Source organism: Lagenorhynchus albirostris, chromosome 6 (assembly GCF_949774975.1).
Source record: "Lagenorhynchus albirostris chromosome 6, mLagAlb1.1, whole genome shotgun sequence".
In the NCBI taxonomy this organism is placed as follows: domain Eukaryota; kingdom Metazoa; phylum Chordata; class Mammalia; order Artiodactyla; family Delphinidae; genus Lagenorhynchus; species Lagenorhynchus albirostris.
Window position 1 is genome coordinate 54278657 of NC_083100.1, and position 24722 is coordinate 54303378.

Sequence of the window (24722 nt, forward strand, 5' to 3'; positions counted from 1 at the left end):
ATATTTTATTTTATCCTCTTTCTTTCTTTCTTTCCCTCCTTCCTTCCTTCCTCCCTCCCTCCCTCCCTCTCCCTCTCTCTCTCTCTTTTTCTTTCTTTCTTTCTTTCTTTCTTTCTTTCTTTCTTTCTTTCTACTTTTTCTCCCTTTTATTCTGAGCCGTGTGGATGAAAGGCTTTTGGTGCTGCAGCCAGGAGTCAGTGCTGTGCCTCTGAGGTGGGAGAGCCAACTTCAGGACACTGGTCCACAAGAGACCTCCCAGCTCCACGTAATATCAAACGGCAAAAATCTCCCAGAGATCTCCATCTCAACACCAACACCCAGCTTCACTCAACGACCAGCAAGCTACAGTGCTAGACACCCTATGCCAAACAAATAGCAAGACAGGAACACAACCCCACACATTAGAAGAGAGGCTGCCTAAAATCATAGTAAGTCCACAGACACCCCAAAACACACCACCATACGTGGACCTGCCCACCAGAAAGACAAGGTACAGCCTCATCCACCAGAAGAAAGGCACTAGTCCCCTCCACCAGGAAGCCTACACAACCCACTGAACCAACTTTAGACACTGGGGACACACACCAAAAACAACGGGAATTACAAACCTGCAGCCTGCAAAAAGGAGACCCCAAACACAGTAAGATAAACAAAATGAGAAGACAGAAAAACACACAGCAGATGAAGGAGCAAGATAAAAACCCACCAGACCTAACAAATGAAGAGGAGATAGGTAGTCTACCTGAAAAAGAATTCAGAATAATGATAGTAAAGATGATCCAAAATCTTGGCAATAGAATAGAGAAAATACAAGAAACATTTAACAAGGACCTAGAAGAACTAAAGATGAAACAAGCAACGATGAACAACACAATAAATGAAATAAAAAATACTCTAGAAGGGATCAATACCAGAATAACTGAGGCAGAAGAACAGATAAGTGCCCTGGAAGATAAAGTAGTGGAAATAGCTACTGCAGAGCAGAATAAAGAAAAAAGAATGAAAAGAACTTAGGACAGTCTCAGAGACCTCTGGGACAACATTAAATGCACCAACATTCGAATTATAGGGGTTCCAGAAGAAGAAGAGAAAAAGAAAGGGACTGAGAAAATATTTGAAGAGATTATAGTTGAAAACTCCCCTAATATGGGAAAGGAAATAGTTAATCAAGTCCAGGAAGCACAGAGAGTCCCATACAGGATAAATCCAAGGAGAAACACGCCAAGACACATATTAATCAAACTGTCAAAAATTAAATACAAAGAAAAAATATTGAAAGCAGCAAGGGAAAAACAACAAATAACACACAAGGGAATCCCCATAAGGTTAACAGCTGATCTTTCAGCAGAAACTCTGCAAGCCAGAAGGGACTGGCAGGACATATTTAAAGTGATGAAGGAGTAAAACCTACAACCAAGATTACTCTACCCAGCAAGGATCTCATTCAGATTTGATGGAGAAATCAAAACCTTTAAAGACAAGCAAAAGCTGAGAGAATTCAGCACCACCAAACCAGCTTTACAACAAATGCTAAAGGATCTTCTCTAGGGAAGAAACACAAGAGAAGGAAAAGACCTACAATAACAAACGCAAAACAATTTAGAAAATGGGAATAGGAACATACATGTCGATAATTACCTTAAATGTAAATGGATTAAATGCTCCCACCAAAAGACACAGACTGGCTGAATGGATACAAAAACAAGACCCATATATATGCTGTCTACAAGAGACCCACTTCAGACCTAGAGACACATACAGACTGAAAGTGAGGAGATGGAAAAAGATATTCCATTCAAATGGAAACCAAAAGAAAGCTGGAGTATCAATTCTCATATCAGACAAAATAGACATTAAAATAAACACTATTAGAAGAGACAAAGAAGGAAACTGCATAATGATCAAGGCATCGATCCAAGAAGAAGATATAACAATTGTAAATAACTTTATTTTATTTTAACTTACTTTATTTTCTTTTATCCTCTTTCTTTCTACTTTTTCTCCCTTTTATTCTGAGTCGTGTGGATGAAAGGCTCTTGGTGCTGCAGCCAGGAGTCAGTGCTGTGCCTCTGAGGTGGGAGAGCCAACCTCAGGACACTGGTCCACAAGAGACCTCCCAGCTCCACGTAATATCAAACGGCAAAAATCTCCCAGAGATCTCCATCTCAACACCAACACCCAGCTTCACTCAACGACCAGCAAGCTACAGTGCTGGACACCCTATGCAGCCCGCATAAGCACCCAACATAGGAGCACCTCAATACATAAGGCAAATACTAACAGCCATAAAAGGGGAAATCGACAGTAACACATTCATAGTAGGGGACTTTAATACCCCACTTTCACCAATGTACAGATCATCCAAAATGAAAATAAATAAGGAAATACAAGCTTTAAGTGATACATTAAACAAGACGGACTTAATAGATATTTATAGGACATCTTCCCCCAAACCCTTTGAGGTAGATATTATAATCCCCAATTTACAACTGACAAATCTGAGACTCCAAAATTCGAGTTGCCTAAGCCCGTGTAGGGTAGGAGCAAAATTCCACATGCCCCTGGAGTCAGTGCTACTAAGATACACAAGACCAACTTTTTTTTTTTTTACATCTTTATTGGAGTATAATTGCTTTACAATGGTGTGTTAGCTTCTGCTTTATAACAAAGTGAATCAGTTATACATATACATATGTTCCCATATCTCTTCCCTCTTGCTTCTCCCTCCCTCCCACCCTCCCTATCCCACCCCTCTAGGTGGTCACAAAGCACTGAGCTGATCTCCCTGTGCTATGCAGCTGCTTCCCACTAGCTATCTATTTTACGTTTGGTAGTGTATATATGTCCATGCCACTCTCTCACTTTCTCACAGCTTACGCTTCCCCCACGCCATATCCTCAAGTCTATTCTCTAGTAGGTCTATGTCCTTATTCTGGTCTTACCCCTAGGTTCTTCATGGCATTTTTTTTAATTCAATTCCGTATATATGTGTTAGCATACGGTATTTGTCTTTCTCTTTCTGACTTACTTCACTCTGTATGACAGACTCTAGGTCCATCCACCTCATTACAAATAGCTCGATTTCGTTTTTTTTATGGCTGAGTAATATTCCATTGTATATATGTGCCACATCTTCTTTATCCATTCATCCAATGATGGACACTTAGGTTGTTTCCATCTCCTGGCTATAGTAAAAGAGCTGCAATAAACATTTTGGTACATGACTCTTTTTGAATTATGGTTTTCTCAGGGTATATGCCCAGCAGTGGGATTGCTGGGTCATATGGTAGTTGTATTTGTAGTTTTTTAAGGAACCTCCATACTGTTCTCCATAGTGGCTGTACCAATTCATATTCCCACCAGCAGTGCAAGAGTGTTCCCTTTTCTCCACACCCTCTCCAGCATTTATTGTTTCTAGATTTTTTGATGATGGCCATTCTGACAGGTGTGAGATGATATCTCATTGTCATTTTGATTTCTCTAATGATTAATGATGTTGAGCATTCTTTCATGTGTTTGTTGGCTCATATGTTTATTTTTGTTTTTATTTCCATTTCTCTAGGAGGTGGGTCAAAAAGGATCTTGCTGTGATTTATGTCATAGAGTGTTCTGCCTATGTTTTCCTCTAAGAGTTTGGTGGTTTCTGGCCTTACATTTAGGTCTTTAATCCATTTTGAACTTATTTTTGTGTATGGTGTTAGGGAATGATCTAATCTCATACTTTTACATGTACCTGTCCAGTTTTCCCAGCACCACTTATTGAAGAGGCTGTCCTTTCTCCACTGTACATTCCTGCCTCCTTTGTCAAGATAAGGTGACCATATGTGCTTGGGTTTATCTCTGGGCTTTCTATCCTGTTCCATTGATCTATCTTTCTGTTTTTGTGCCAGTACCATACTGTCTTGATTACTGTAGCTTTGTAGTATAGTCTGAAGTCAGGGAGCCTGATTCCTCCAGTTCCTTCTTTCGTTCTCAAGATTGCTTTGGCTATTCGGGGTCTTTTGTGTTTCCATACAAATTGCAAAATTTTTTGTTCTAGTTCTGTGAAAAATGCCAGTGGTAGTTTGATAGGGATTGCATTGAATCTGTAGATTGCTTTGGGTAGTAGATTCATTTTCACAATGTTGATTCTTCCAATCCAAGAACATGGTATATCTCTCCATCTATTTGTATCATCCTTAATTTCCTTCATCAGTGTCTTATAATTTTCTGCATACAAGTCTTTTATCTCCTTAAGTAGGTTTATTCCTAGATATTTTATTCTTTTTGTTGCAGTGGTAAATGGGAGTGTTTTCTTGATTTCACTTTCAGATTTTTCATCATTAGTGTATAGGAATGCCAGAGATTTCTGTGCATTAATTTTGTATCCTGCTGCTTTACCAAATTCATTGATTAGCTCTAGTGGTTTTCTGGTAGCATTTTTAGGATTCTCTATGTAGAGCATCATGTCATCTGCAAACAGTGACAGCTTTACTTCTTCTTTTCCGATTTGGATTCCTTTCATTTCCATTTCCTCTCTGATTGCTGTGGCTAAAACTTCCAAAACTATGTTGAATAAGAGTGGTGAGAGTGGGCAACCTTGTCTTGTTCCTGATCTTAGTGGAAATGGTTTCAGTTTTTCACCATTGAGGACGATGTTGGCTGTGGGTTTGTCATATATGGCCTTTATTATGTTCAGGTAAGTTCCCTCTATGCCTACTTTTTGGAGGGTTTTTATCATAAATGGGTGTTGAATTCTGTCAAAAGCTTCCTCTGCATCTATTGAGATGACCATATGGTTTTTCTCCTTCAATTTGTTAATATGGTGTATCCCATTGATTGATTTGCGTATATTGAAGAATCCTTGCATTCCTGGAATAAACCCCACTTGATCATGGTGTATGATCCTTTTAATGTGCTATTGGATTCTGTTTGCTAGTATTTTGTTGAGGATTTTTGCATGTATGTTCATCAGTGATATTGGCCTGTAGTTTTCTTTCTTTGTGACATCCTTGTCTGGTTTTCGTATCAGGGTGATGGTGGCCTCGTAGAATGAGTTTGGGAGTGTTCCTCCCTCTGCTATATTTTGGAAGAGTTTGAGAAGGACAGGTGTTAGCTCTTCTCTACATGTTTCAAAGAACTCGCCTGTGAAGCCATCTTGTCCTGGGCTTTTGATTGTTGGAAGATTTTTAATCACAGTTTCAATTTCAGTGCTTGTGATTGGTCTGTTCATATTTTCTATTTCTTCCTGATTCAGTCTTGACAGTTTGTGCATTTCTAAGAATTTGTCCATTTCTTCCAGATTGTTCATTGTATTGGCATATAGTTGCTTGTAGTAATCTCTCATGATCTTTTGTACTTCTGCAGTGGCAGTTGTTACTTCTCCTTTTTCATTTCTAATTCTATTGATTTGAGTCTTCTCCCTTATTTTCTTGATGAGTCTGGCTAATGGTTTATCAAGTTTGTTTATCTTCTCAAAGAACCAGCTTTTAGTTTTATTGATCTTTGCTATCGTTTCCTTCATTTCTTTTTCATTTATTTCTGGTCTGATCTTTATGATTTCTTTCCTTCTGCTAACTTTGGGCTTTTTTTGTTCTTCTTTCTCTAATTGCTTTCAGTGCAAGGTTAGGTTGTTTATTTGAGACGTTTCCTGTTTCTTAAGGTAGGATTGTATTGCTATAAACTTCCCTCGTAGAACTGCTTTTGTTGCATCCCATAGGTTTTGGGTCGTCATGTCTCAATTGTCATTTGTTTCTAGGTATTTTTTTATTTCCTCTTTGATTTCTTCACTGATCACTTTGTTATTAAGTAGTGTATTGTTTAGCCTCCATGTGTTTGTATTTTTTACACATCTTTTCCTGTAATGGATAACTAGTCTCATAGCATTGTGGTCAGAAAAGGTACTTGATACAATTTCAGTTTTCTTAAATTTACCAAGGCTTGATTTGTGACCCAACATATGATCCATCCTGGAGAATGTTCCATGAGCACTTGAGAAAAATGTGTATTCTGTTGTTTTTGGATGGAATGTCCTATAAATATCAATTAAGTCCATCTTGTTTAATGTATCATTTAAAGCTTGTGTTTCCTTATTTATTTTCATTTTGGATGATCTGTTCATTGGTGAAAGTGGGGTGTTAAAGTCCCCTACTATGAATGTGTTACTGTCGATTTCCCCTTTTATGGCTGTTAGTGTTTGCCTTATGTATTGAGGTGCTCCTATGTTGGGTGCTTATGCGGGCTGCATAGGGTGTCCAGCACTGTAGCTTGCTGGTCGTTGAGTGAAGCTGGGTGTTGGTGTTGAGATGGAGATCTCTGGGAGATTTTTGCCGTTTGATATTACGTGGAGCTGGGAGGTCTCTTGTGGACCAGTGTCCTGAGGTTGGCTCTCCCACCTCAGAGGCACAGCACTGACTCCTGGCTGCAGCACCAAGAGCCTTTCATCCACACGGCTCAGAATAAAAGGGAGAAAAAGTAGAAAGAAAGAAAGAAAGAAAGAAAGAAAGAAAGAAAGAAAGAAAGAAAGAAAGAAAGAAAGAAAGAAAGAAAGAAAGAAAGAAAGAAAGAAAGAAAGAAAGAAAAAGAGAGAGAGAGAGGGAGAGGGAGGGAGGGAGGGAGGAAGGAAGGAAGGAAGGAGGGAAAGAAAGAAAGAAAGAGGATAAAATAAAATATACTAAGGTAAAATAAAGTTATTAAAATAAAAAAATATTTTAAAAAATTTTTAAGTAAAAAAAAACCAGAGAGATACAGCTCTAGGACAAATAGTGAAAGCAAAGCTATACAGACAAAATCTCACACAGAAGCATACGTATACACACTCACAAAAAGAGGAAACAATCATAAATCTTGCTCTCAAAGTCCACCTCCTTAATTTGGGATGATTCGTTGCCTATTCAGGTATTCCACAGATGCAGGGTACATCAAGTTGATTGTGGAGCTTTAATCCGCTGCTTCTGAGGCTGCTGGGAGAGATTTCCCTTTCTCTTCTTTGTTCGCACAGCTCCCGGGGTTCAGCTCTGGATTTGGCCCCACCTCTGCGTGTAGGTCGCCGGAGGGCGTCTGTTCTTCGCTCAGACAGAACAGGGTTAAAGGAGCCGCTGATTCGGGGGCTCTGGCTCACTCAGGCCGGGGGGCAGGGAGGGGCACGGAGTGCGGGGCGGGCCTGCGGCGACAGAGGCCGGTTATGACGTTGTACCAGCCTGAGGCGCGCCGTGCGTTCTCCCGGGGAAGTTGTCCCTGGATCCCGGGACCCTGGCAGTGGCTGGCTGCACAGGCCCCCCCGGAAGGGATGTGTGGAGAGTGGCCTGTGCTCGCACACAGGCTTCTTGGTGGCGGCAGCAGCAGCCTTAGCGTCTCATGCCCGTCTCTGGGGTCCGCGCTGTTAGCCGCGGCTCGCATCTGTCTCTGGAGCTCCTTTAAGCAGCGCTCTTAATCCCCTCTCCTTGCGCGCCAGGAAACAAAGAGGGAAGAAAAAGTCTCTTGCCTCTTCGGCAGGATAAGACCAACTTTTTGATCTTTCTAATTTTGATAGAAGTATCACACGTGTCTAAAATAAACTTGCCGTATTTAATGTGCCATTAAATGTGAGTGACTATTAGTACACCTGTAAACAATTGTAGAAAGCAATTAACTCAATCTTACTACTAAAGCACCTGTAACTGGAGGTAGTAAAAAAGTAGGACAAAGAGAAGCCTCAAATTTTAAGCAGCACTTCCTTGTCCCCCATGTCCCCGATGTAGGTTTGCTTGCCTTTGTAACTCAAGGAACACAGACGCCTATCCATCAGAACGGGTTGTTTGGGTCAGCGCATTCTTCCCTGTGCACTTCCTGAATTTGCTTTTCTACGTCTCTGTGTAAAAATAGCTCAATGATAAGCCTATATTTCACTTTGAAACACTTTATGAGTGGAAGGGACTTTATAGCTATACTATTACCACATATTACTGTGCTAATTATCTCCTTGAGAGCAGAGATTCTGTCCATTGCGTGCATTGCTATAATCCCAGTGCTTGAATCGTGTTTAACACAGTAAGAATGCACAAAAAAAATTAATGAATTATAAGAGACCTTAATTTTACTCTTTTCTCTCACAAAGGACTATTACATTAGTCTTGAAAACTGTACCCATTTCTCAAATAACCCCCAGTAAGTCCTTCCTTTGGTAACTGGTCCAATGGAGTATAAACAAAGTCTGAGAGCAACCACAGTTGTGTAGATGGAGACACTGCCGGAGTTTTACACACATCCTAGTCTAGGTTTCAGTCATAGATTACTGAGAATTTATTAGTAGTTTATGTGAACCACAATCTCCACAAGTACGGGAACCATAACTGTCTTGTTGGTCACCACTGTTTAGCCATCACCTAGCACAATGCCTGGCAAAAGTCTCCACTCATTAGATATTTGTTGAGCCAATAAGCAATGACAGAATCCCAAATTATAATAATTTAGCGCAGTATTCAGCACCGAACATACGCTTAATAAATATTTATTGAATTGCTATGACTGTACTGTTCAAAAAGAGAATCACACCATGCATTCCAAAACTAAGTAGGCATTATATTTGAATCATCAGCTGTTTTGGATTATCTGTGGGACTCCTCCCCACTGTTAAGGTGGTAAATTAAGATCTTACTGCATCAGCAAACTCCCCCAAATCTGAGTAGTATTTGGTTTCCACTGGGCTAGCTTGCTATATGCCAACTATGGAATATTTAATTTTAAAGCTAATGCTTAGCATGATATCACATATTGTCCAGTATTGTTCACTAATCCAATAACATGGACTCTTTCCAGAGTAGTATATTAGCTATTTACTAACTGGTCTCTTCCTCCCCTCCCCTCCCCTCCCTTCCCCTTCCCTTCCTTTCTTCCTTCCTTCTTAACTCTGAATGTCATATAAGGATGTAAATGCCAAAAGGCAAGTATCTTGACCATACTGCAAAGTCTAAAAACGTCCAAACACAGTGAGTAGATAAGCAGCTTTGAAGGATAGACACTTGACCTTATGTCTGTAATATATATGGTCCATCTTCCCTGCTCTTGAGCTCTCTGTATTGCACCACATCAAGATGACACAAGCTTCAAGATTGTATTCATTCATTCCGTCTAATTCCCATAAGAATTAAAGTGGTTTGATTTTGGTTCTAACAAACATAACAATACATCAACATGCTTCATATGAGGTCAAGTGAATCTAAAAGCATATATACAGGCCCTAACGAGCCGGCCAGCCGGCCGGCCTGGCTCCCCTCCCTGGCCCCGACAGACGGGCCGGTGGGCTGCCCTGAGGAAGGGGGAGGGCAGGACTGGGCCGGCCGGCAGTCAGACTATGATGCCGAACTTCTGCCCGGCCCCCAACTGCACGCGGAAGAGCTCGCGGTTGGACCTGGCCTTTTTCAGGTTGCCGCGGGATCCAGCCAGATGCCAGAAGTGTGTGGAGAATTGTAGGAGAGCCGACTTAAAAGATAAAACACCCGATCAACTAGATAAACATTATCGATTGTGTGCCGAACACTTGGAGACTTCTGTGATCTGTAGAACTAGTCCTTATAGGACAGTTCTTCGAGATAATGCAATACCAACAATATTGGATCTTATCAGCCATTTGAATAATCCACACAGTAGACACAGAAAATGAATAAAAGAATTGAGTGAAGATGAACTGAGGACGCTGAAACAGAAAAAAATTGATGAAACTTCTGAACAGGACCCAAAACATAAGCAAATAAACAACAGCAATGCTCAGGACCCCAGTGCAGAAGAAGGGGGTGAAGAGCAGGAGGACCTTTAACCCTTGAAGAGAAGGAAAACAAAGAATACTTGAAATCTTTATTTGAAATTTTGATTCTTATGGGAAAACAGACCATACCTCTGGATGGACATGAAGCTGATGAAATCCCAGAAGGTCTCTTTACTCCTGATAACTGTCAAGCCCTGCTGGAGTGCCGGATCCATTCTGGTGAAGAGGTTCTGAGAAAGTGCTTTGAGACAACGACAGTGAACACATTATTCTGTTCGAAAACACAGCAGAAAAAGATGCCAGAGATCTGTGAGAGCTGCATTCAAGAAGAAACCCTCAGGGAAGTGAGAGACTCTCATTTCTTTTCCATCATCATGGATGATGTGGTGGACATAGCAGGGGAAGAGCCCCTGCCTGTGTTGGTGAGGTTTGTTGACGAATCTCACACCTGAGAGAGGAATCTGTGGGCTTCCTGCCTTATGAAGCTGATGCAGAAATTTCGGCTATGAAATCTCACACTACAGTAACTGAGAAGTGAGGATTAAACATGGAGTACTGTCGTGGCCAAGCTTACATTTGTGTCCAGTGGATTTTCTTCCAAAATGAAAGTTTTTGCTTCTAGACTTTTAGAGAAATATCCACAAGCTATCTACACACTCTGCTCTTCCTGTACCTTAAATATGTGGTTGGCAAAATCAGTGCCTGTTATGGGAGTATGTGTCCCATTAGGATCAGCTGAGGAAGTTTGTTCTTTCTTCCATCGATCAGCACAACTGCTTTTAGAGCTTGACAGTGTAATTTCTGTCCTCGTTCAGAACAATGAAGAAAGGGCAAAGAACTGAAGGAAATTCACCATTCTCAGTGGCCAGGCAGGCATGATGCTTTTGAAATCTTAGTGGACCTCCTACAAGCACTTGTTTTATGTTTAGATGGTATAATAGTGACACAAATGTTAGATGGAATAACTGCATGGCTGGCCGAGCATTTGTACTCTGTAGTGTGGTAACAGATTTTGATTTCATCGTTACCATTGTTCTTTAAAATGTCCTATCTTTTACAAGAGCCTTTGGGAAAAATCTTCAGGGGCAGACCTGAAGGTCATCAAACCTCTGATGTCTTCTTTGCAGCTAGTAGTTTCACGGCATGGCTACATTCACAAAATGAAGTGATGGAAAATATCGAAGTTTATCATGAATTTTGGTTTGAGAAAGCCACAAATTTGGCAACCAAACTTGATATTCAGATGAAACTCCCAGGGAAATTTCTCAGAGCTCATCACAGTAACCTGGAATCTCAGCTAACCTCTGAGAGTTACTACAAAGAAACTCTAAGTGTTCCAACAGTGGAACACATTATTCAGGACCTGAAAGATATATTCTCAGAACAGCACCTCAGAGCTCTTAAATGCTCATCTCTGGTACACTCTGTCATGGGACAGCTCAAATTCAATACATCAGAGGAGTATCATGCTGACATGTACAGAAGTGATTTACCTAATCCTGACACATTCTCTGCCGGGCTGCATTGTTGGAGAATCAAGTGGAAACACAGAGGGAAAGATGTAGAACTTCCACCCACTATTTATGAAGCCCTTCATCTGCCAGACATCAAGTTTTTTCCTAATGTTTATGCATTATTGAAGGTTCTGTGTATTCTTCCTGTGATGAAGGTTGAAAATGAACACTATGAAAATGGGCAAAAGCATCTCAAAGCATACCTGAGGATCACTTTGACAGACCAAAGGTCAAGTAACCTGGCTTTGCTTAACATAAATTTTGATATAAAACATGATTTGGATTTAATGGTGGATAAGTGTACAAGTAAGCACACAAGTGTACAAGTAAGTCAGCTTCCTACAGATAATTCAGAAACCAATGAAAATACCTGAGACTTTTTTTTTAACATCTTTATTGGAGTATAATTGCTTTACAATGGTGTGTTAGTTTCTGCTTTATAACAAAGTGAATCAGCTATACATATACATATATCCCCATATCTCCTCCCTCTTGTGTCTCCCTCCCACCCTCCCTATCCCACCCCTCTAGGTGGTCACAAAGCACCGAGCTGATCTCCCTGTGCTATGTGGCTGCTTCCCACTAGCTATCTATTTTACATTTGGTAGTGTATATATGTCCATGAAGATACCTAAGAGACTTTTAAAATAGGCTTTCTCTTATATATGATATTTGAAATAAACTGTAAGAAATTTGAAAATATCTTACAGAAAAGTTGTAAGGTGTACGTAGGCCACTTAATCACTGAATATCTTGACCTGTAGGCCCCCCATTGGGTACATTAGTCATTCATAATCTGCCTGTTTAAATGGCCCATTTCAACTCCCATACTTTGGAGACCTAACTGTTCTTCCAGAAGATAGCATTGAAAGTACCATGTTACACTCTGTGATCTCTGCTAATGGCACTTTGGAATTGTATTAGTTAAGTCATTTTAGACATAACATTTATCACTGTGGATCCAATTGTCAAGTATTGAGTTATCAGTTCTTTGAAGAAATAAATTGTGAGGAGGTATGGGAGGAAGGAATACAGTTTATAAACATTACAATGAAGCTCATGACTGACCTTTGAATATTAGGAGTTTTAAGTATGCTGTTAAAAATCTGTAAGGGACAGTTAAGAAAATTATCAGACTGTAATAGAAACATGTGAGCTCGCCAAACAAGGATTTCAGTGTAGATTCTGTCTTTATCAAATGAAGTTAAAGGAACAAGTTATAGTTAAAGTTTGAATGGAAGAGCCTTCCCTTGTTGTTCCACATCTGGTTGTTGCTGTTTGCATTCCTTTATTGAGCCTACATCTTCATAAGCTTTTTGGCAGGTATATGTTGAACACTTCTGTTTCATGGTTAAGACAGGATCAGAGGCCATGGATACTGACAACTGATTTGTCTGTTTTCTTCTGTCTTTTTTCATGACTGTATCTACTGCCTCATCTTGATTTACAAGCAAAACCTAGAAAACCCACAAAAATAAGTGTTTTGTGGTTTATCTAGGAATAATACAGAAAATATTGCTGTTATTTTTGGTGAAGAAAATCAATTTTGTATAGTTTATTTCAACCTAAATAAAATGTGTTTATTTAATACTAAATAAAATTTAGTATTAACTAAATTTTACATTTAGTTAATTTAATTTAAAAAAATTTAAATTTTTAAAACTAAATAAAATTTTGTTTAAAAAAATAAAAGCATATATACATACACGCACTCACCACACACACACACACACACACACACACACACACACACTTGCACACATTTTAAATAGATAACCAGTTAGTTATCTATTTAACAATGCAAATCAGAAAGATCACATGACATTTCTCGTCTAGCTTCGCTTTATGACTGGCAGGTTGCCTGTAACATAGTCTCTAATTGGGAATAATTTTTAAGATATATAACATGAAACTAGTTGTTTCTGAATAAAGCAATCAAGCAGGATTTTGTCAGATAGCGTCTGTAGTAGGAAAAAAAATACCAACAATACAGATATCACTGCTTAAGAAAAGAAGACAAATGTTTAAATAAATATGTCCTCTTGTCTATATAGCTATATTACATAAGTTGTCCAGTATATTTGAGTCCTGTTTAATGTTAACAAGTTAATCACTGTATAAATAATTACCAAGAGTGAAATACTCAGGAAGTTGAAAAGGCTAATGCATGGTCTTCCACATCAGGGGAAATTTTTATTACAGATGTAAATTTAACTTAAAATTTAAAATTTTAGTCTTTTATTAAGAAAAATCTCTTTTTATTATCAACAAGACAAATTTCTTCCCTCTTAGTGAAGCTTTTCAAGTCTCTCAGCTGAACTATTTTAAAGCTCTTCTGGTATGCCCTTTTGTATTTGAAATATCTGTTGCTTGAAATTAAATTCAGTTCTAAAATAGCAACTATATCATCTCCTAACTACTTCCCATTAGTAAGAGCAAACTCCAGAGATTAGTAAGGCAGCTTTCATGTGCCTGAAAAAGAACCCTATGGATGTTTTAAACAAAAGACTTGGCTGCTCATTAAGGATCAGTGCATGTGTATTTGTAAATATTAATGCCAGAAAAAAATGAAATCTGGAAAAAAGAAATCCTTACACTGTCTAGGCTAAATCTAAGCAGAGTTCAGATTTTGCCTCTCAACTTTATTTCTTGCAGGGCTGTATAAACACTTAGCTCATTAACATTGGCTTAACTCTCCCCGAAGTACAAGTGGATTCAGGAGAAAGTAGATAGTATAAATGAGCTCTCTTCAGTGCTGAGGTTTTTAGGCACTGGTTCTTCAAAAAAAAAAAGGTGAAGTCTTACGCATGAGATAAACTCCCTCATCTGTTGTCATGATTGACAGGTCCATTTGCTTGGTTGTATGGGGGAAGGGAACAGGAATGGGGCCTCACTCAGGGCAGAGTCCTCAGGTTTGGAGCTGTTTTGTATAATTGCCCACAAGTGTTTTCTATTGCCACAAATTCTCCTCAGACCAGTTATTTTCAGATTTTAACATGGGCAACAAGTGCTCTTCCCCAAGCCGCAACAGAGTTAGTCTTTAAGTGCGGTTCTATTCCCTTGGTAAAGCCCCTTTTGAGATGCTAAATTTAGCACTGCCAATCAGAAGAACAGGTGGTCTGCGCCGCTCGCTACCAAATAGGTCCCGCTCCCATCATGCTTTCCTGGGAGAGCCAATCAGCCAGCGCCCTGCCCTGAGATGTGGGGCTGTCAGCAGATCTGGCAAATATAAGGGCTGGGCCCGACCCTGACTCGTGAGCAGTCGTGCATTCCCAGCCTCGCCTCGGGTGTAGGGATTGCATAGAAAAGCAAAACTACACAGTCTTGACTGTGTAGTTTTGTTTTTAAGTTTAGAGGCTCACCGATTCATGTTGGAGATGGTCGAAAAAACCAACTCTAGATAGGACGTCGTTTCAGAAGCAACCTTGGGCTTAGTCCCACCCTTTTTGGGCACTCCTGAGAAATCAGGTGAGCAGCATCTTTTCTTTCTTATTAGTAGAGTCCCTCCCTTATCGGTTTCTAGTTCCGCATTTTCTTTGTATGCTAAATGCCTATATGGAGGTGTTTGTCTGACTACTTGGTGCTGGTTCTGATCCTCTATTTGAATCTGCTTGTTAAATTCTGTTTTGAAATATGTGAAGGCTTTTCCTTTCAAAAGTTCGATGCTTTAGCATATCCGCAAGTCAGTGATTCAAATTGTTTAAATGCACCTAACATTCTAAAAGTATTAAAAGCTGGGGTCTGAAATGGTGATAGAAATGCTTGCTTCTTTTATAGACTTTTTTTGTTTGTTAAGAATGTTCAAGGTTATATTACTCAGTGATAAAGTGAGACACACCAAGAATAGCTCTGATAAAATGCATGTGGTATCAGCTACACCCTGATGACTTTTTAAGGGAATCAACTGCTGAGGTATCAGTTGCAGGACAGTGACAGAACACTTGCCTGCTGTCAGTCAATGCTGGAGAGTTTATTTTGGGAGTATGACATTTTCGATGCATACCTTCAGCCATAATTAGACAAAGGCCTCTCAAGAGCAAATGCTAAAGCAACAAAATTTACCTGAACAATAGGAATAGAAGACCTGTTTAGGCCAGTTAATTGCAATATATTTAGAAATTTGGAAAAAAAGAAAAACAATATAATTGTTTTCTAAAATGCTCAGCATTTCATTATGTATTTTAGATCAACTCATAATCAAATTATATGATATAATTGTTGATGCTAAGAAGGGTAAGAAATAATGTTTTAGAGACTTCTTATTTCAAATTATACCTTGATTTGCCATCTTCCTGGAATTAGATTACTAATTGTAAATGCCTATAAATATATAGGTATATAAAACATAAATGGTGTAAAAGAATATAGCTATTTTTAGAAGATGCACTCGCTCAGAAACAGGAAGAGTTTGACACAAAAAGTTATTTTCGTGTCCTAAGGATAATATACTACACTAAGCAGTTCTTGGCAACAGTTTATTTTGGATATTATCTGAATTTTTCAAATATAAATGTTATTGTCTCAGAGTATTCTAGTTTCATTTTCTTTTTAACTAAGTAAAAAGTTACAATAAGGTACAGAATTAGATGATTGCTCCACACACTTTTAATAAATAGAGAATTTTATGAAAAATAGTAATGAAGCAATTGACAACTGAGAATCTGCTTTTTATATCAGAATAGTGGCATAGTCACATTCAATAGCAAGGTATTTATGTCTCAGAAATTTCTTCTCATAATCTCTCTAAAACTGATAGGCAAAGTACTTGCTTCCACTTAACAAAACAACTTAACTGCCGATTTCGTGTTAATTTCTTTGATTTTTAATATTTGTGCTATGAAAGCATAGGTGCTTTCGCTTCAACTGCATCGCAGACCAGCCTTCCATTTTTCAGAGTCTGCGCATTGTTCCTTATTAAGAACTCAAGTCAGTATTTTTCTTGCAGATCTATAATAAATACTGGCCTGCTCAGTTAAATTTAAACTTTCCTGAATATTCACTTCAACAGTAGCAACATTTACTGGACAGTTACAATATGAAGAAATATTAAGGACTAAAAAACACTGTATGCTGTCTACAAAAGGTTTGCATAGTGGACCAGGCTTTCCAAAACTTTTCAAGTTAGGAAAGAAATTGCAAAGTTCAAGTTTTTAGTGTTGGTGACTATTTTAAATAATCACCTGGGTTACTTAAGGTAATAGTGCCTGAATCTATGTCAACTTTATAAATACAGATACAGTGTCTGAAAAATATTGGGAGGAAGGAAATTTTTTAAAATAATTCTTTCTGACATTGAACCGATGAAAAGTTTCGTTTTACACTTTTCACACATACCTTCTATTATTTGTCACTACCCCCAGCTTCCTCCAGCTTTCCCTTTCTCCCAACTCTCTCTCAGATTTCCCCCCTTTGGTAAGACTGAATTTCCCTCTTCGACCACTAGGGTACATTCCTTGCTCTGCTCGCTTCGATTTTTTTTTTTTTTTCCATCCCCCCTTAGACGTGCTACTCTGTTAGGCTATAAGTCAACTCAGAGGCCAAATTCAGGCCACAAAAGAGAAGGCCTGCCCATCACTCTGGGCCCACAGATGATCTGAGAAGCAACCCATTTGGAAAATGTGTGTCTGCCATCTTCAGAGTAGCTCCACAATGGCCCTAAGCTGTGACCTTCTCATTTCTCTTCCTTTTCAGAGTGCCTAAAAAGATGACAACTCAAGCACCGACGTTTACGCAGCCGTTACAAAGCGTTGTGGTACTGGAGGGTAGTACCGCAACCTTTGAGGCTCACATTAGTGGTAAGCTCACACGTTCACACTGTCCCTTTTTCTTCTCTGCCTCCTGTCCATTAACTTTGCTGTAGGACTTGACAGCAAGTTTAAGCCTTGCTTTGACTTTGTGAAATGGGCCCACTTCTATGGAAGGGTCATTGTAAGAGTATACTGTTCACAGAGTTCCTACAAAATCTGACAATATAATGGCTTGAAAATGTTTTATTCATATTTATAATTCCACAAAGCAAAATAAATAGCATTGGATTAAATTAGCTGTCAGAATCCAGGTGCTAAATAGGACCAAATTTGATCATTCTATCTTTGGATTCAGCTGCAGAGCCAGACTGGAAGCCAAGAACTCCAGCCCAATGGGGGCCAATCATGGAGCTGCTGGGCGAGTAGCCTGTGTGCCTGAGCCTCTGTGGGTTTACATGGAAAATAACAGTACAACTGACTTTCCTCAGTGGCAGGACTTTCAGTGATGAGCTAACTCCTAAGTATTTTATTATTTTATTTTCAATCTTTATTAAGTGATTCTAGTCAATGAAAAGATTTTCCAATCATTTTGAAAGGACACCCCAAAATAATATATGCCACTCTGGTTCACATAGTAAAGAGAAACAAACATTAACCCTAGAATTGTATTTAACAGGCAGTTCTTCTGTCTCTTTTTTTCCTTCTTTTTCTTCTTTATAATTCAGTTTAGGGATGGTTTTGAAAATGGATGATTTCTGGGACCTATCATCGTGTGACAAAATGGGGATAATCTATGAACTATATTGTAAATAATCTCAAAATTATTTAATCTCAAATTTATTTAATCAATATTTTCTCCTGCAGTATTATAACTGGTCATGTGAGATTTTATGGATTAATTAAAAGTTGATGCTTGATGTACCTCTATGATACACTATTCCTCTTTTTTTTTCAACTTTATGGCTTATAATAAAGATATAAAATGAGATTTCCTTTTCCTTTCTCTTTCCTTTTTCTGTCTATGTACCAATCTTATTCATAACTGGATAACACTTTATTTTACATTGCACAAATAACATATAATCATTCTTCAATTTCTATTGTATATGTATATAGAAATGTATAGAGACCAGTTCAATTCTTCTCTTGTATGATAATCTCTGACTTCCAAATAATTTACTTATTTATCTTGTAACACTCAGTAACTTCTGAACTGAGCAGAACACATATGGCTTCAGTGGGAAGTTTGCCTGCTTGTGGAGTAATGGAATCTGGCTTCCTCATAACTCCTTGTTCCTTCACACTTTGCGCTAATACATTCTTAGAAAAACACCACTGAAAATATTTGAACACCCATGAATTCGTTAAATAAACTATTCACTTGGCCACAGTGGGAGATTGGCTAATATAAGGACAACAAAATAAACTTTCTCTCGCTTATCCTCACCTCCTCAGTTTAAGGAGTTAGATCACCAGCCTTCATACCAAAGGCAAAATAAACCGTGCTCTGAATTTGCCTCATGCCTTCCGAATGCAGAATTTTAGTATACTTAAAGCATCCAGCCATGTACATGTAGTCATTAGCTCCATGATTCATGGTGGGTGAAGAGAATTTGACTTTTCTACCTGCAACTCCAAGTATCCATGTTATTCTGAAAGACTTGGTTCGGCATCATCTCTTATTGTATGAGAAGCTGCCCCTCCTTTGTATGGCATTTTTACTGAAGCACATTTGAAAGGCAGGAGAGGTCAGGAAGACAGGAGAGGTCAGAGGAGGTAGAGGGCTGAGCGTGTTCTCTTGTGCTTAGTAGGCTGAACTTTTAGATCCCTTTGCTGCTTTTGTTCTTCACTTGTTTTTGAAGAGGACAACAGTCACTTTTTATCTCACAGTTTCCTTGGCTCTTCATTTTTATAAATCTCCTTCATGATTTTAATGATGTCTATTAAATTGCATCAGATAGAACCTTGGGCAGGAGGGCAGGTGATGGCAATTCTGGTCCTCTGTGTGCCACTGCCAGCTAAGGGACCTTGGAAAAATCATTGAGCCTCTTTTGGCTTCAGTTTCCTCCCCTATAGAATGAAGGTGCTGGCCTCCACGTGAACCCACAGACCTTCCTAATGGTCTGTAAGTTTACACTTTTATCACACAGCTGTCAAATTTTCACTGTCATTAAATAGCATGACTCTCTGGATAGCTTTTATGGTTTAGGACAAGGAAGTGAACATAATGGGACAGAACAGAGGACTTTGCAGTGCCCCAAACATAAAGATGAATTCTTTGTTCTCCAGGTTTCCCAGTTCCTGAGGTGAGCTGGTTTAGGGATGGCCAGGTGATTTCCACTTCCACTCTGCCCGGCGTGCAGATCTCCTTTAGCGATGGCCGCGCTAGACTGAAGATCCCCGCCGTGACTAAAGCCAACAGTGGACGATACTCCCTGAGAGCCACCAATGGATCTGGACAAGCGACTAGTACTGCTGAGCTTCTCGTGACAGGTAGGCTTTAGGGGACCTGCCTGTCCCCTGTACCACCCCCGGAGCACATCTCCAGGATCTGGGGAAGGGAGTCCCCCAAAAGCTACTGAGCACAAGCAGATGCATCTCAAATGCATCTAGAGAAGGGCCCACCGGACACTGCATTGATAGCAAAGTTGTTTGTCTTTTGGAATTTGGTTTTCCTCAAAAAAGTGGCTGAGAACTAGTTCCTCTATACACATATTAAGCACTCAAAATTATATTAAGGAAATATTAAAAATCGTGTTTCTGAGCAAGTAGAAAGGCTTGAGCCTTGTCTATACACCTGCTAAGGAAATATGCGTATCTCCAGGAATTCACACTTTAACAAGCACATAGATGATTCTGATACCAGTGGTCCACAGACCACCCATTTAAGAAATACTGCTCTAGGCTATAACATTTAATAATGCTTCATTTACTTTCCATTTCTAAAAACATTGCACAGTAAGCATACACAGAAATAGGGCAAATGCTTGTTTATGATTCAAATGCAGGACACAGTTTCCCCACAAAAGTTACCACAAGTCTTCGTGGCCTCTGTCATTTTTCTCCATCCTTTACTTCTTTGTAAGACATTAGTACAAAGAACATTGCATTACTTCACACATTACATAACAATATCTTTCATGAGCTGCATAATGTTATATATGTTTATCCAGTAAACTATACGTTCAGCACTGTTTAAGTATAGGGCTATCATTGACCAAAACAGAAGGAACATCAGGTAACATCAGGTATGAACTTTAACATACATCCAGAAAATTCAGAAAGGGAAAATGCACAAGGTTGACAGCATCTGCTGTTGTTTATTCCTCAAAAACATGTCAAGATTAATCCCACTCACCCTTCACATTTATTTTATTAAAAATTTCTTCCAGCATAATTAGCCAAAAAAAATCCCCTTTCTGTAGCATCTAACATTAAATCGTGTCATTATTTGGATTAACATTTTAAATGCAAGTACATATTTGGGTTATTTGAATACTGATTAAGTTGGAGCCAATTTAGGATTTTTTAATTTAAATTAAAATTTAATGATTCTGTAAGTCACAGGTGTATCCAGCAAACCAACCACTGGAATTCATTTTAGTGCAACTTCCTGAAATATGTAAAGTTATCTTAACATATTAATATAGTGCTAGATGTGAAGTTGGGAGGAAGTGCAGGAAATATCCTCTAGAAATGTCATAACAAGATCTAGGCTTTTTCTTTAAAAAAAAAAAAATGTGGTGGCCTAGAACAGCTAAACAAGACAAAGCAAATCAAATATGGTGGCGGGGTGCCCTCTGCCACCTCCTGGCTCTGCTCTTACTGTCATCTGATGGATGAGCTGGGCTCAAGGACAGTCAAGCATGTTTGGTTCAGCTAGCCATTGCCTGGTTTGGACACCAGAGCTATAATCATTTAAAAATAGATTGTTGGGAGTGCCCTGGCTGGCGCCAGTCCTAATTTTCTTCCCTTCCCACTGCAGCGGAGACAGCACCACCTAACTTTGTTCAACGGCTGCAGAGCATGACCGTGAGACAAGGAAGCCAAGTGCGACTCCAAGTGAGAGTGACTGGAATCCCTACACCTGTGGTGAAGTTCTACCGGGACGGAGCTGAAATCCACAGCTCCCTTGATTTTCAAATTTCACAAGAAGGCGACCTCTACAGCTTACTGATTGCGGAAGCGTACCCTGAAGACTCTGGCTCTTATTCAGTAAATGCCACCAATAGCGTTGGAAGAGCTACTTCCACTGCTGAATTACTGGTTCAAGGTATGTGCTGGAGGTTGAGGAACAGGGAGCAGGGAAGGGAAGGATTTAGGACCAAGTGGGGTCAGGGGTCCACCTGCCTGCCCTCTGAGGTCTGGGGATGCTGTGAGTTGAAATCAAAGCTGGCATTTCAACACCCATGAAAAGTCTCTGAGATTCCGCGCAGGAGTTTAGAATCATTGAAGCAATCTGTGGTTTTTAACCCTACTAGAAACCAGGAAGTATTTCAGTTAAGTCATCTATGTTTTCAAATTATTGGCAAGCGATGGAATTTTTTAAAAAAAGATTCTAATTAAATTCATATCTAATAATAAATACTTTCTATGTTTAAAGCTAATTTATATTCATACAACATCCAAAACTTTCTGCATTTTTGCCCATTGGGACACACAAAATCTTATTGACTTTGTAGTCAGAATTAACATAATCCCTTTAAAAATGGGTCCTTGTGCTCCTGTCTAAATATTTATCTTTCCCTTCCTACAGGTGAAGAAGTAGTACCCGCTAAAAAGACGAAGACAATTGTTTCGACTGCTCAGATTTCAGAAACACGACAAACTCAAATTGAAAAGGTTTTTTTTTTTTTTTTACTATATACTGTCAGGTTTTAGGCCTTTCAGATTGTTTCTTCATCAATAATTCCTCCTCACCATGGGCTTTGTTTTTCTCTTTTACAGAAGATTGAAGCCCACTTTGATGCCAGATCAATTGCAACAGTTGAGATGGTAATAGATGGTGCCCAACAGCTGCCACATAAAACACCTCCCAGGATACCTCCTAAGCCAAAGTCAAGGTCTCCCACACCACCATCCATTGCTGCCAAAGCACAGTTGGCTCGACAGCAGTCCCCATCGCCGATAAGACACTCCCCGTCCCCGGTCAGACATGTGCGGGCACCGACCCCATCTCCCGTCAGGTAAAGCCTCTTAAAAGAGATCATTATGCATTTTCAAATTAGGTTTAATCCGATAAGATGAGAGAGATAAAAGGAAGAAATAAGAAATGTAGGGTGTGATAAAGGAGGTAAACCAAAAAGACACTGGTTATGATTTTCACAAATCCTCACTGTCCACTGGTAAATTGGAGAACTTTATAAACGCTAATTCTGAATTCTTATTTGTATACCATTTAATATCTGCTTTAGGAGTCAAGAAAAAGCACAGCAAAATGAGAAGAGCACAGAATTTAGGGTTGGAAGCCCTGCGTTCACTCAGCTTGATTACTTGTTAAAATGTGACTTAGAAAATAATTATAATAATAAAATACTCACTAATATACATTGACCACTTTCTCTATGTCAGACATTTGATTGGCACTCTGTGTATATTATCTCATTAAATATTCATAGCAACCTCTAAGAACTATCACCCCTAATTTTATAGCTAGGTGACCAGAGCTAAAGAAGTTAAATAATTTGTTTAAGGTCTTAGTCGTGTCATTTGTAAATTATAGAGAAACACAGAATTATCTCAAGGTGTGTTGTGAGGGTTCAGTGAGATAATTAGTTGAAGGTTTCTTGTAGATATAAAATAATTATACAAGTGTTCTTCTGCTCTAATAATAAGTAAAACCTTCTAAATATTTTGCGTGTGCTTATGTTATTTTGTCTAGAATATAAAATGGATTTCTGTTAGGTTTCTATGCTTAGTTAATATGGAGGTATATTAGAAAGTAAGAATGTATCATCAGGGCTTAGAAACTATTGGGTTGGCCAAAAAGTTTTCATAACATTTTACAGAAAAACCCGAATGAACTTTTTGGCCAATCCAATATATAAGCAAGTATAAATTATCCATAGCAAATTTGAAACTTTGGGATTTAGCTTAACATGCTGAGGGGTTTTTTTACGTGATAAACTGATAAAAGGGGAAAATTTGGAGTAAATAAAAAAGTGATTCTTGACCAATTTAATTTTTTTAATGTAGAGAAAGTTCCCCTGCCATGAAAAATTTTAAAAGAAGAATAATAAGTGGATAGTTGATCTAAAAAATATTCAAACTTATTGTGAAGTTACTGTAATCAAAACAGTATGGTATTGGTAAATGCATAGAAAATACATGGGCAAAGCAGAACAGAGCATCCAGAAATAGAATTCAAGTATCCAGGAAATTCAGTGTTTAAATCAAAGTGACCTTTCAGTTCAGTGGGGAAAAGGATATTTTACTCGATAAAGAATGCTGGCCCAGTTAACTATCCATTTGGGAAAAACCGAATATAAACTTGTACCTACACTATTTACAGAATAAATCTCAGCTTGACTAAAGAGCTAAATTAAAAACTAAATCACAAAAATAAAAGAGAAGAAAATTTGTGAAAACAACTGTAGGGAAGAGCTTTTAAAAATAGATTTACAGACTCAACAACATAAAAATAAAAATTTATGTATGGCAAAAGCAAGGTCATTGCTATACCAAACAGTGTATTTGTGAAAAAAATTTAAGGATGCCTCTTCCTCGAGATATGTCATTGCCTCTGCCATAAAATATTAAAACAAACATACAGTGGCCACAGTGTGAATTGTACAAGCCTAGAAACAGTGCATAATCTACACAACTGTACATGTTGATGCTGGATAAGACCCTATAAATAAGCAAATGCAAACCGTGGATCTCGGGGGAAATGTTTGCAATACTTATGACAAAGGACTAATACACCAGATGTATCAAAAACTTCCACAAATTAATTATTAAAGAAAAAACAAGCAACACAAATGAAAAAAAAATTGACAAAAGACAAGCATTTCACACCAGAGGCAATGTAATGTCCAACAAATATATGGAAAAATGCCAGATATTTTCCAGTCTTTATTATAGTGGCCACTTTAAAGATATTGGTAAACACTAATATGAAGCGTTGACCAAAAAGCTAGTTTTAAAAACGTGTCTGGCTATCAAAAAAAGTGTTCTATCTCAGGCTAACTCCAAGTTTGTGTACACAAAATCACAAGACAGGCCGCATGTGATTTCTGGGGGAGATAACAACCTCACCGTATTTTTAATCCAAGCCTAAGAGTCATTTAGAATTACAGAGCTTCCCTGATTCTATGGAGTATTTTTACTGTCTTAGAAGCACTGAGAATTCATTGATAACAATCCCAATTATTTAGCCCCCCAAATTTGCTTTAAAATAAGAAATTTAAATATCAGTTTGTGGAGAAAATAATGGTTATCCAGGATAGGCAATTTCCTAAAATGTCTCACAGTCTAATCTTGATTTTTGTTGTAGAGAAAGGCAAACATATTTCATTGAATAAGGTGCATTGTATCTAGCTGTGACCAGGTGATTATTTTCTTTTTATTGTAAGAGCAGAAATAAGCACTTTCCTATAATGACTCAAATTACATTGATTTTCACAGTTATGGGCTTACCTGCAACCAGCTGCTAATCACTCATGTCATGCTAATCATGTCTTTAACTCTATTTGAATTAGACCCACTTTACTAGGTACAGCAAGAACAAGACACAGGTTG

At 38.6% G+C, this 24722-nt stretch overlaps 1 protein-coding gene and 1 pseudogene across 20 annotated transcripts in view; both read left to right on the forward strand.

The window, feature by feature from the left end:
• Positions 1-9313: 9313 nt before the first annotated feature.
• On the forward strand, positions 9314-11609 carry LOC132521741 (52 kDa repressor of the inhibitor of the protein kinase-like; annotated as a pseudogene).
• A 2895-nt stretch (positions 11610-14504) lies between these two features.
• Positions 14505-24722, forward strand: part of TTN (titin) — a 287195-nt gene continuing 276977 nt past the window's right edge. For all 20 annotated transcript variants that reach the window (XM_060152562.1, XM_060152541.1, XM_060152543.1 and 17 more), the window contains exons 1-6: positions 14505-14703; positions 16927-17030; positions 19272-19475; positions 20968-21255; positions 21739-21824; positions 21930-22168. In XM_060152562.1, coding sequence (XP_060008545.1) covers positions 16940-17030; positions 19272-19475; positions 20968-21255; positions 21739-21824; positions 21930-22168 — 908 coding nt within the window. In that variant the 5' untranslated portion in view covers positions 14505-14703; positions 16927-16939. The remainder of the gene's footprint in view (positions 14704-16926; positions 17031-19271; positions 19476-20967; positions 21256-21738; positions 21825-21929; positions 22169-24722) is intronic.